General features: G+C 35.6%; 1 protein-coding gene across 1 annotated transcript in view; it reads left to right on the top strand.

Annotated features, from left to right (window-relative positions):
• Positions 1 to 8749, top strand: part of LOC146158167 (ubiquitin carboxyl-terminal hydrolase 47-like) — a 41734-nt gene extending 32985 nt beyond the window's left edge. Inside the window, exons 26-32 of the mRNA XM_083383982.1 lie at positions 567 to 701; positions 1422 to 1540; positions 2718 to 2850; positions 3424 to 3612; positions 4153 to 4283; positions 5871 to 5980; positions 7087 to 8749. Coding sequence (XP_083240108.1) covers positions 567 to 701; positions 1422 to 1540; positions 2718 to 2850; positions 3424 to 3612; positions 4153 to 4283; positions 5871 to 5980; positions 7087 to 7202 — 933 coding nt within the window. The 3' untranslated portion in view covers positions 7203 to 8749. The remainder of the gene's footprint in view (positions 1 to 566; positions 702 to 1421; positions 1541 to 2717; positions 2851 to 3423; positions 3613 to 4152; positions 4284 to 5870; positions 5981 to 7086) is intronic.
• The last annotated feature ends 4900 nt before the right edge of the window (positions 8750 to 13649 follow it).

Genomic DNA, 13649 nt, shown 5'->3' with positions numbered 1-13649 from the left:
AACTTAATAAAATATTTAAACTCGCTTATTTTGAAAATGACTTGAACAAGTTATTTTGAAATGACTTTATAAATACAAGTAAAATCTTTTGCAAAAAAAAAACAACTCACTAGTTAAAGTCTCAGTCAAAGTTGGTATTGGAGCAAGTCAACTTTCAGTTAAGTCATTGACATCAAAATAAACGTTCAACTGATAAAATTGTTAAATGCCTTTAAGTATGAACACTGAACAGTAACTCGACTAAAAATAACCAACACGCAATATGCAATGAGCAAGTCGTTTAACGTGTAAAAACTAGGAGAATAACCAAATTTTATAAAAAATAATAAATTTAAGCACTTAATGGTAACCCAACTTATATAATTTTGATTTTGTATTAAGTAAAAATTCTAGTGGTGAAAAAGTATTCCATATTTTTTTCTTTCGTTGATAACAATTTTTTTGCAGTTCAATTATTTGAGTAAAGCTGTAAGAGCACTTTCAAATGCATCACCCTCAAATGTTGTTTGGAAAATAAATATTTCAGAATCGGATCATTAATGGCGTCGTAATTTTGCGTCTCACAGGTTGAAATGTTCACTCTGACCGACGACTTTAAACTCGTAACCGACGGAACTCACTTTATCGTCCGACTCGGCCGCGCACTCTGCAAGGACGAGTATAGATGTAAACTCTTCCAACTCGAACTCGCCGAAGAAGAAGTGAGTAGAAATAGCGAGTAACAGCCATAGTTTATTAAAATATCATTGTATGCAAAAAAGGTAAAACTAAATTCTTTTCAGATATATTGCTTGTTTGAGCTGCAATTTATTTTACTCGATTTACGAGTATTAAATGATGATGAGAACAAGAATTTGAGTAGGGTTTTTTCGATTGGCAGATATTGTTGCTTTAAGCTGTTTTTCTAAATTTAAGCCAAAGGCACTAAATATTCTATTCGAGCGAGTAACAAGTATCCGAGTTACTCGTTTTGTTGCAACTTATCATGACGAACTTGAATTGGATAGCATTTTAAAGTATCACCTTGGTTTTACGCTGTAAGCATGACTATAGATTAGTTTGGGGCTTGTTCACTCGGCTCGGTCGAATCACAAGTATCGCGTAATTATTTGGTGGGTCATCCGTTCTAGAGTGACTTTATTTGAACAGTGTTATACTATAAAAAAACGGAATAGTAATTTTAAAATCGTTTTCAGTTTGTGCAATATAACACGATAATTTTGCTTGTTTAACCAATGAATTTAGAAATAATACTACATATACCACATTTAAACGACTGTCAAATATATTGTAAAAATAAATTTAATTTATTGTTGTGTCAGTCTTGTTGTTTGGTGCGACCCAAAATAGGCCAGATTACAGATATCCACGTGCACCATTGAATAGTTTTCGTTCCCTAATCTCTTGCATTTTCCTTTAAGACTGCCAAGCCTCTGATGAACTGGATCGTCCAACGCGATATGACGATCGAAGAGGCGAGAAAACAACTTTGTAACGATCTCGCTGAGCAATGCGACATCCAGGGAACAAACCCAGACAGGTGAATACTCGTGAACTCCTTGTAGATCAGTGGTTCTCAATGTTTTGAGCTTATGGCTGTTGGGTATTGCAACACGGGGTAATGCCGCACAACCGTACAATAACATTACTTTACTTCGGCCATAACTAGTTTAAAGAAATTGTAAGTTACCAAACTTTTACTGAATTGGTTTTAATGTAGATTGTAGAGCTAGTTTTTACAGAGTTGCAAAACGGGTCATGCATGTAACGTATATATCAGGGGTGGGCAAACTGCGCCACATGCGGCTCTTCGGCATGTTTTTTGTGGCTTTTCTAGTCCAATCGTAAAATTCAAAAAAAATTGTTAAGGCTACCAAGAGTACCGTTTATAAACGTTTCTCTTTTTTATTTCTTTACTTAGGCCAGTATTTCGATTATGACGTAACACTAGACATAGAATCTGAAGTTAGTTGCAAGTCAAGCAATTTCATTGCTAATATTTCAGAGATTAGCAAATCAAACAAAAGACTGGTATTGATAAATATTGTGCGTATTGTTTTGTTATTACCGTGTTGTAATATTACAATTTTGTTATTATTGCTGAACTTGCATTATTTTGCGTTTTTGTATTGAAATATTTTTGAGGCTCTCTGGTACTTGTATTTTCTGCAAATGGCTCTTCCATTGAATACATTTGCCCACCCCTGGTATATAACGTCGAAACTTCGACGTGATTTAGAATCGTCTGTTGACCTAAACGCAAGACAGGCCATTTACTGGAAAGTCTGTACCTAGGCTTAGGACCCGTTTACACTACAGCTGCACTTAGCGGATCTGAGCTGCACTAGGCGTGAAATTGTTTTCACTACAGCTGCGCTGAGCCAAGCTGGGCGTAAAAATCGCCCCAAAACGTAACGTGTTTCTATAGCTGCACTGGGCTTGAGTTTAGCAAAGCGTGAAAATCGCTCCAAAGCGTATTTTTTTCCAGCTGCACGGGGCTTGAGAACCTACTGCACTTTATTTACATTTTATGTGAAGTTCGTACACTAGTTTAACTTAAAAATGTATGCCCAGAACTTGTGCAGAATTTCGTAGCCCAATGTTGCTCTGTAAGCGTGCAACTAGTGTTGTGGCGGTTTGCCAGGCTATTTTGACTAAAAAGTGACTTTATATAAAACACACACCATAAATCATATTCGAAATATTCTTTCCACCAGACTCCGAATCCGCAAAAAGTCCTGGAGGAGTCCAGGTCAGGTTTTCCTGTCAGAAGACCGCTTTGGAGTCGACATCAGTCTTTACGGATCCCTAGAGTTTTTCGTGGAGTTCTTAAGCGGACCTGAACCTAAGGTACTGATTTGGAGCGTGACTTTATTATTATGCCAATTTTTCGACTTATATTGCCAAATCACCAGGTTAACTTATACAGTGTACGCTTGCTTTATTTAACCAGCCTAGGGGAACGTTTTTTTAATCGTTAGATTAAACTTTTATCCTTGTTCGTAAAGAATCAATAAAAATCTAACCGAACCGAACCGAACCTAAATAACAACTCAATACCCGTTTCAACACAAACTGCAAAGCCATAAAATTTAGGTCGGTAAGTTTTAGAATCATATGCGTACAGGTCTAGTGGTTCAAAAAGATGAATAGGGGAGCAGTGGAGAAACAACCATAGCACTGTTGCCTGCAGCATCCTGTTCGTGAAACTAACCTCTGGTAAGATTCGAACTCATACCCTGCCCAAACCGAGTTGCGCAAAAGGAAAGTAATACATTAAATAAATGTTAGCAAATTTCGAACTGTGCTATTTGCTTGAATTTAACATACAAAATATACAGAGTTACAACTCTGTTTCGCGGACACAGGGTTTCTAGTTAATGGTTTATTAGATATGTGTATTTTTATTTTTGTAACATTTAGACGCAGCGTTCCCAGCTAGTCCTGTTGTGTAGACGATGGCGTCCTACAGAACTCCAGTTCGACGATTTCCACGAAGTAGTTTTAAACGAGGACCCGTCCCAGTCCTACCTCGGTTACACCGCAGACCACGTGCGCGAAAGACTGGCCGAACATAGCGGCATTGAAAAAGAGAATATTCAAGTTGCGAAGGTAAGGTTTTTTTATTGCAACAAGGTGCCTAAAATGTCGTATGCTTAGTACTTTTGAGTGCAATGCATGCCACTTTTTTTATTTATTTTTATGTATTTGGGTAAAACTATGCACAGTTTTAAGAGCCTGTACAAGTGTACACTTTACAGTCTTTAATTGAAAAATTAATTTTCCATTTTTTTGGTTTAATTGTGTTATTTGCTGTATTAAGAATCTGAGGAATTACAGGGCATTTTTTTCATTGCTGTTTTTTTTAACAGACATGCATTCTGTTATATAACACAGTTATGACATTTCAACTTTTTTCATGTTGTAATACTGTGCGTGTTAAAAATTCATACAAAAAATTCAAACCTAACTTTTGTTTTAATTTGTGTATCATAGCTAATAATTTATTTTTGCGATTTGCAATGACCATGTTAAACGCTATTTTGCATTTTTTAATGACCAAGTAAAATTAAATTGAGCAAAATGAAATAATCAAAAGAGAAACGACCTTTTTTACGATTTCTAATGACCAAGTCAAACGTTCTCCCTTAGGGTCGCGGCATGTTCCCTTACCGCATCAGTGTTTTGGACGCCCACAAAGAGTTGGACTGGGTTCCCACAGAACGCAAGCCACACACCTACTCATTGCACCTCACGGACGATGGGACTGTGGTCTTCTACAAGTAAGTGGCAACTGCTGCTATTGTTATCTTAAAACTGTTTTTGTAGATACTAGAAAACTCCTTGTTGTTTCTTAGCTTCAACATATATACAGTACTTCGCAAATAGTTATATTGTTGATGGTTTTAAGACCAACAGCTTTTATTATTGTTTTTAATGCGGCCGGAGGTATTTTGTAGAGATTAGAAAACTCCTTGTTGTTTTCTGACAGAGCCTTAGGTCAACTGTATAATATTTCTGAAATAATTATGTTGTTTTTTGTTTTATGATCAATGCCTTTTTCATCACTAAAATTATTTTTTATATTATAAGTTCAAAAATGAGTCGACAGCATTACAAATATTAAACAAGTCTATCAAAAAACTGAATACAGGCCGCGAAGTCTTTGAATCTTTAAAAGTTTTTGAATGTCTTTTACTTGATTTACCTATTGAAAAGTCTTTAAAAAAGTTTTTATTTTGTTTTATCTTCAGCTTGAATTATGTGTTTTGAAAGTCCAGTAAAAAAAAATAAAAATATTTTTATTTGTATTGACTATGGCATTTATACTTTTTTGTTTTCGAACAAAATTGTCGAGTGTCTTAAAAAAAAACATACAACTTTTCTATGAAAGATCTTTAAATGTATAGTTATTTTTTCATATAATAGTATGGCAACCCTCGAATACCATAGTTTCCAAAGAACAGCACCCATTAATATATACACCGGGTACCTTAGGAAGGCTTGCGAAGCCCTTCAAAGATTTTCGCGTCAGAATAGCGAGACTAAAAAAAAAATACCCGCGGTACAAAAACACGCTGTAAATTAGGAATAACCTGAAACGGAATGTCCGACAATTCGTTTTTATGCCGATAAAAAATGATTTAGGACAAAATTTTTTGTGTTAATTAAGCCATATTTGCGCTTCAGCGTTAAGAAGTGTAGTTGCGTTTTGTTGTTTTCAATCTATTTTCTAAAAAAATAAAATTAATTCTTCACAGACCAAAGAACTTTGAATAAAATGCTCATGAAAGTTTAAAATCGGATCGGTACCTACACCTCCCTAGTATCGGACGAAAAAAGCTCAACGTGGCATCGGTTATCGATTATCGGTCTCGATCAGATATTATCGGATATCAATAACCCTGAAAACTCAACTGTGACAAAATCCCGTTCCAGTCTAGTATAGGACAAGTATCAATACTATATCACTTGGTATCGGCTCCGATCCGATATTACCAATATCCAAATTCCTGAAAACTTATCTCTGACTGAATTGCCGTTCTACTATTTTACCAGCCTAGTATCGGACAAGTACCGATACTACCACTCAGTATCGGATATGGGATATGATCCGATATTACCAGATATCCCTAAGCCTGAAAACTTATTTTTGACTGAATCCCAAAAAGTGACCGATACAAGGCCGACGTCCTCTAAACGTCCCTCGTCATACAGTTTCAGGCGTTATTTTGTCTATTTAGGTCTTATTCAGACGATTTAGATCTTAGTCTATCGTGGCTATTACTGCGTATTTGGATTTTTTATTACCAGATATGCAAATGCGTAAAAAAAAATTTTTTTACTGAATTCCCGTTTTGCTATTTTAGGGATAAGACTGAGGAATTGAGGGAATGTCCCGAAGAAGAAAGGAATCGTATTAAGAGTGAAGAGTTGAAGTCTGACTCGACAAGTTGCGTTAGCAGCAAGCGATCTTCAAGTAAGTATATTTGCTTATTTTTATTATGCCAGTTCTCAAGCGTCTTTCCGCTGTGTGTTTTTTTTTCTTTTATAAAGGCAGTTTTTGGCTAACCTCTTGCCTTATTTAGGCATTTTAAAAAAAAATCCTAGTTTGGAGTTAAGTTATACTTTGATCCATATGGAAGCAAGGTACCACGTGCTCTGTGGCAAAGTGATGCAAAGTCGTATATTGAGTAATCGAGCGTTTTTTAAAGTTGCTTGTCCAAATGGTGTCGATTTTTTAAGAATAAAACACAAAATATATGTTAAAGATCCCAAGTTGATGAAGATTTAACTAAGTACATAACTCGCATAAGATAATGATTTAATAGCGAGATATTTTTATCATATGGCATCCAAACAAACTGATTTTCGGTTTACTATAAGCTCTGTAATTAGTTTAATCTTTATCATTAATGTACAACCAGAATCGTTTGTTTTTCACCATATTGATGAACAGTAGGTTTCTGTTGTTGGAAAGAAACTTCTTATTCCAGGTTGATTCTAAAAGGAAAGTCGGTCGTTTTTTTATTTTTTATTTGCCTTTTTCCCAACCTTGTGCAGTTTAGGGTTACGGAAACTTACGCGTCAAAGTAACCCAACCTTTGTTTAACTTGTGATGCCAGACAGGTTCCATGTTGAACGTCGAATTTCATTAAATTTGTTTGTATCGTTCAGGGGTGGGCAATTCATTTTTACAAGGGGCCGCATGAAAGATAAAAAATGTCTTGCCGGGCCGGATCAAGTCTAAGGGATTTGAAATACACACACCATAAAGTATTATTCCGTTGGAAAGATAACTGCAAATATTTTAGTTTTGACAAGCTGGTAAGAGTATAGGAATAAGTGAGGATGCCTTGCATGTATAGTTTATTCAATAAAATATTCTAAAATTACGAAAACAAGAAATATTTTTATTAAAAATGTTTGATAAAAAGTAAGCCGCGGGCCGTATTAAATTGCTACGCGGGCCGGATTTTGCCCAGGTCTTGTATAGTTGTTACGCCATTCAAATGCCTTGTCATTCGTGTGACGTCACCGAAATACTTTGCTACATTTGTGACGTCATCCAAATTTGTTTTCCAGGTGCACCGTCATCTCCGACTCGTCCGATCTCATATCGTCGCGAGAGGGCGCTGAAGATTTACACGGTCGATACGTCACCGACTCCAAAAAAACGTGACGTCACCACTGAACTATGACCTACATGAGACAGCTAAATTACTTTGTTGGTCCCTAAACACAAGTCGTGTTCACGTGACAGCTTTCGTGATTACGTGATGGCTTTGCTAATCACGTGACAGATTTTGTGATTGGCGTAATAGTTGCCAATCACGCGATAGTTTTCGTGATGACCTGATGGCTTGCTAATCACAAGGTGACGTAATGGTTGCTAATTACGTAGCAGCTTTCGTAATTTTGTGATGGCTTTGCTCTTCACATGTTGTTTTTCGTGATGGTTTTGTGAAATACGTGACAGATTTAGTGAGTGACAACATGCGTGACTCATGAGACGCGAGTTCGGGATCGCGCAATTGCTTCATATCTTATGTTTCGTGAAGACACCATAGCTTTCACGAACACGCAACATTGTGTTTTCGTGGTATAATTCGTGATCACACGACAGCTGTCACCCTTTGTGAATGGTTTGTTCTCACGTGATACTTGATCATATGCACCCAGTGCTAATTGTTCCGTCCACCTAAAAATATCTGTGCCGACTTTTTGGCTGCAGAAAAGATGTTTTTTGTGTTTCATGAATGACCGAAGAAAAACGATGTTTAGTCTGTTTTCAAATTTGCCTAAAATCTTTCGTTTATAAATCAAAAAACGATTTCCGAAGTATTCATGAATACTTAAATCTTATTCTATAAATGTTTTGGAAATGAATTTAAAATGCACTTTCTAATTTGTAAAAACTATAGATTTATAAAGTTGAAGGATTGCTATGTACAACTCATAAATTGTGTAATCATTGATAACATGCCTTCCATAATTTCTCTATCATTTATGAATAAATTGCGCCAAGCCGAATTAATCAGCAGAATATTTTTTCTCATATACAAGAGACGCAAATGAATTTAAAGCAGGTGCATATATTTTTTACATTTGTTTCTCCAACATCCTGCTGAATTTCCACATATAATGTGAAAGTTTAATTGCTCAGACCTCAGTAATGAAAAAAACAAAACTGGAAAACGGGTCTTTGCGATTATAACACAATGGAATTAGCAACATAAAGTACCGTAACAGTTTTTGTGAAATATACAAATAAATCTTTAAAAAGATTAAAGATACATTGTTATGGAAGATTCGTTGATATTAGTAGGGTTTAAAAGTCGTTTAAAACCTTTTTTTCCCATTCTGGTCGCAATTTCGCTCGGCCCTGTGTTTGTTTGGTGTAAATTTAAGGGGCAGCATAATTTCATTGAATCAGTTGATGGTCTGACAGCTAATACCGGTGGTTCTCAAACTGGGAACCGTGAGGTAGTTTACCTCGTAACATCTTCTAAATTCATGGGCTGGTGGATTATATTACCAGGGGCTGATCTTTATTATTGGGTTTTAATAATAGTGAGTAATATAACATATGATGTAAGTGTTTGTACGAGTACTGTAAAACGTAAAAGATGGTGCTCTGTTAGTTTTTTCAATTAATAAACAAATGGCTTTCTCCGTCATTTAAGGAAGCAAATAGGGGTCCGCCAGGTAAAAATTTAAGTTTGGGAACCACTGGTTTATACGAATGTGCACATTACTACAGTTCGCCTGTTAACCAACAACCTTGCGTTCAACTTACAAACCAAAAAATACGACCAAAACGTACTTCCAGTGTTTTTTTGTTTGTTGATTTTTTCGGCTGATAAAGCTAGTTTTTTTTGTTGCTGTAATATTCCCCTCGCCGACGCCTTTACTTCGCAGCAAACTTGTTTGTTTTTTTTGCTGTTTGTGTTATTTCCAGCTTTGTCCAACCCGTATTCTTTACTTGCTCGTGCGTTCTTTTGCCGCGAAAACACTTTTCACGCCCTGTATATTCTCTCCAGCCATTGGTCGCCACGTCGGTCTGTTACGTCACAAACAGGTGATTTTGAAAGAGGCAATTTTAAAAATACCACGCTTAGTGAGTTGTACCTGCTTTGTTGAGTCGAGTGGCTCTTAACGTTTTTTTTTTCCCTTACCCAAAAATTAAAGGGTAATGACCTACAATCAATTAATACTAAAACAACTCAGTTGTCACAATACTTCACATTCAAGTTGTAAAAATTTAAGGTTTTTGAAGGCTTTGCTATTGTTTGTGCGTTTCCCTGGTGAAAAACAGTTATAATATTTTCAAATTTACTTAAAATTGCCTTTAACCCTTCGGGGCCCAATTGCCCCAGGTTAAGAACCGCTGGTTGAGTTAACCAACTGAAATACGTAGCTCGTAATCGTCACAAAATGGACTTTCCCAATGTTGCTTTAGCAGTGCTATGCATTTTCCTGTAGATACAGTTTTGAACAGAAAAAAAACTTGCAGCATCCCGTTTTGGCGATTGTGTTTGCTGAAACTTTAACGCTGGAGCCATGATTATATCACAAAAAGTTCATAAAATGTGTGATTTGTACTTTTTTACCAACAGTACCGAGCAAAATCTTAAATATATCAATTTAAATCTTTAAAATGTAACTATTGTAACATTCAAACAACTCCTATTTCTTTTTGTTTTATTTAATCAGCTTTGTGGTAGCTTAATTCTTATTTGCCACAGCCCTATTTTTGAAGAGTAGCATTCGAAAAAGTTTAAATGCATCAAGCGAATTTTCCTTTGTTGGGAATTCCAGAACCTGCCTTTGTATTGTTACGTCACACTGTTGTAAGATAGGGTGCGCGTAGCTTGAACCGTCGGCCGCTTTTCTTCGCTCATTTTTCTCGTAAAAGTGTCGTTTTCCTTTTTTCCGCCTCCCGTGTTTTGAAAATTGTTCTGGCCAATAAACGCGCGACATGTCACTAAGCTTTGTGCGCAAACAAACAAATCGTGCTTAAGAGACTTGCATTTGCTTTACGTCTAAAGCAGAAATAATTTATTAATTTAAATCTAGGCCTGCCATGTTTTTAGAAATGTTACGTCTGTTTCAAAGCTGTGCGATAAAATATTGATAACTGTAACAGGTTTTTGTATTTTAAGCAAAATGAGATCCGAACGCCGATTCTAAAATCCAATATTATATTTATACTGGATCGGCACCGATACCACCCTAGTATCGGGCGAGTACCGATACTGTCACCATAGGCGTAGCCAGGGGGGGGCCTGAGGGGCCATGGCCCCCCAAAATTTATAAATATTTTACTCTGAATAATTTGTTTTGTAGCATTTAGGAGCAGTACCACAACATTTGATCACAGGCATGCCACACTGTAATTGTCATGCATTGTTACGTCACAAACGATGTAGTTAATATTACGTTTACTATACATTAATGTACTTTTACTACTTTTAGACAGTTTTTCCTCTTTGACTGTATTTTAGTATTGCGTTAACACTCAGTCAGTTGCTGCTCGAAACGGTTTGCTAGCATTGTTATTTGTGTTCGTTACGGCAGTTAATACAATGACAAAAGCTAAACAAAAAATTTCAAACTTTTTGGCCCACCTCAAAATTTTCGGCTGGCTACGTCACTGACTGTCACTTGGTACCGATATTGGTTCCGGTTTGGTATTATCGGACATAACCTGAATTTTCGTTCGAATAACAGAATCTGCCTGAATCCGAATGACTGGTGAAAAACAAACGATTCTGGTTGCACATCAATGATAAAGATTAAATTTAGTGCAGAACTTAATCCGTAAATCAGTTTGTTTGGATGTTTAAATATGATAAACATATTCCGTTCCTGAAAATAAAACTCAAATCAACTGTGAATTGAGTTTTTACTGTTGGATTAATTTTTTACATCTAGATTTGTTTTGTGTTCTGTTTTTAGATACTGATGATGCTTTTAGTAGCGAAATATATTTGTCATATAACATGCAGACAAACTGATTTTCCGTTTACTAATTTCTGTACTTGGTTTAATCGTTAGCAGACTTAGACAACTAGAAAATTCTAATTTTTTAATTTAATGAATTAGAGCAAAATGCGGCTAATTCTAATCTAGTTTGGGAATTGCTAGTTCTAATCAAATTTCAAGTCTTACCAAAAATGCTATTTTGTCCAACGGAATTTTTCTAGTCTGGAAAGCATATATGCTATGCTAAAACGTATAAAAAATAAGCGCACAAATATTAAAGTGATTAAACTAAATTCATTGTGAATAATAATATGTAATTTTATTTCATAATTCTGGTTTTCAAGGATTAGGTCTAATTCCAATCTAATTTAGGAAAACAAAAATAATTTAATTTTAATTATAATATAATTTTAAAAAGCCAAGACAAATCTTGTTGTCCAAGTCTAATCTAAATCAGTGTTCTTCAACCGGGTATATCATATACCAAGTGTATAGCAGATCTAAACCGAACAAACGGTATACGGGATTTATGTAAATTAGTTTAACATTAGTGTGGCACAATTGTAGAATATACAGTACATACGTTTGAATTATGCTAACCTAAGTTGTATGTTTTAAGCTTTCAGCAGGGCAAAGTCCCCGATAGAGCTCTTTTTGAAGTCACACATAAAATCCTAACAATTATATCACTTTACAAAGCAACTACTTATTAGTGTTTTTACTTTCTGTACACGGCATAGGCCTATCTAAGGTGAGCACACGGCCACCCCCTCTATAATGTATAATGTTTGCCTGTTTAAACTATGTCAACACAAATTATTTTCCCATGAATCATATATTATTGTTTATAGGTTGACACAAATTGAGAAAACCTCTTCCTGCTAAAGACCATTTCGCAAGATCCTGACTTTATATGGTAACTGACACATCTACAACTTGAAAGTTTAAGATAGATAAGGTCATTATATGATTCTTGTGCTTGGTGCAAACCTGTACGATGGTTTTTGACGAACCGTACGGCTGTTGGCATGGGTAAATAGCTCACAACTTGTTTGCCATATGGTTAGTATTTCACGGCTACTCGAAATAAATAATTTGTCAATATAAACGTAATAAATGCAAAAAAATTGGCGGTTCGCGCGAACGTTCTCCCTCGAATGCATTTAGGTTCGATTTCTTTAGCACTTACGATTCTTTTCACGTATGACGTAAATTTGTGACGTTCTTTCATTTTTTGTGCATTTCTATTTCTGGGTTGAACGAAGGTAATAATAGGTTGTTAAAGGTTTTAAACGGAGAAAACAGTTAAAGCACCGATGTGAGTATTTCAACTTGAAGAATAGTTTTTAGAACATTACTCAATATTCGTGCGGAGCGCTAAACATTTGTTGCCTTTATGCCTACGTATAGTTAACAAAAAGGGGAAAAATACAGTTTGGGTGCTTCAGGATTCTTACCTAACTAAAAACATGTTTCCTTCTATTCAATAAAGTAAACCCATTAAACGTGATGCAAAATGCATGATGTATTTTATGTATTTTTGTCAAAAACGTCATTTATATAATATCAGATTTCCACCGATATAACTTAAGTATCGGTCAAGTTTCGATAGTCCCAGGTATGGGCTATCACTTATACAAACTAATAATATCCTACACCAGCGGTTCTCAACAAGTGGGCCATGGCTCAACCAGTGGGCCATAACATTTAAGGTGGGCCACAGACCAATTTAATAAAAAAGCTAGACTAGGTTTAATTTGTGTCACTATATTTAATTTTACAGGAATAATGGCTTGGGGAGGAAATTATAAGGAATGTAAATTGTTCAGCCACAAGTATCTCACTAATGCACGGTTAAATAAATAATCTGTTTTGCAATACTTTCTGCTGTGTTTTGTTCTAAACCTATTTTACAGTTTTTATTTTCATAAAAATTTATTGGGCCACAGAATTTTTTTGCAACGTAAATGGTCCACGAAAGAAAAAAGGTTGAGAAACAGTGTCCTACACCCTATACCGAGGTGTGGTCACATTTTTTGTGTTAACCTAGCATTTTACAAATTTGAACAGATAAACAAGGACTACGCTCGAGCGATCCACAATGAGATGGCTTGCCACAAAGCAATGGGTCCGAGCAAAGGTCTAAGAGACGAGGCTTCAGAGAAGTAAATAAGCGTCAAAGATGCAGCAACGGTGATGTAGTTTATATTTATGAATACTGCGTTAATAACCAAGATAATGGAATCAAAAGCGGTTTAAGTACAAATATAACGTTAAAGTGTTCCTACTTTAACGTTTGACTTTTATAACAAGGCCTTGACTTGCTCTAATTGTGCCCTGACTTGGCTTCCTGTTTAGTCAAAAAGACTCGACTTGGACTTAAGTTGTTTAACAAATGACTTGAGGTGGAACTTAAGTCTTTTTAAAATGGCTTATCTAATCCACTGCAATACAAACCATATTTTATCGCAAACACGCCGCCAGTATTTCTTTATGCATATTATATAAACGCTTTTTACTGGAGAATTATATCACTAGTTAATCAACAGCAAAATACTTCAGCAAAGCTAGCAATTCTGGGCAGATACAATTAACAGATCCTAAAAGATATCTATACATTTCATCAACAAAGGCATCGTCAGTATATCTTAATTCGAATG

The sequence above is a fragment of the Ascidiella aspersa genome, chromosome 3 (assembly GCF_963924565.1).
Source record: "Ascidiella aspersa chromosome 3, kaAscAspe10.2, whole genome shotgun sequence".
NCBI lineage: Eukaryota > Metazoa > Chordata > Ascidiacea > Phlebobranchia > Ascidiidae > Ascidiella > Ascidiella aspersa.
This window is presented reverse-complemented; position numbering and strand designations above follow the sequence as displayed.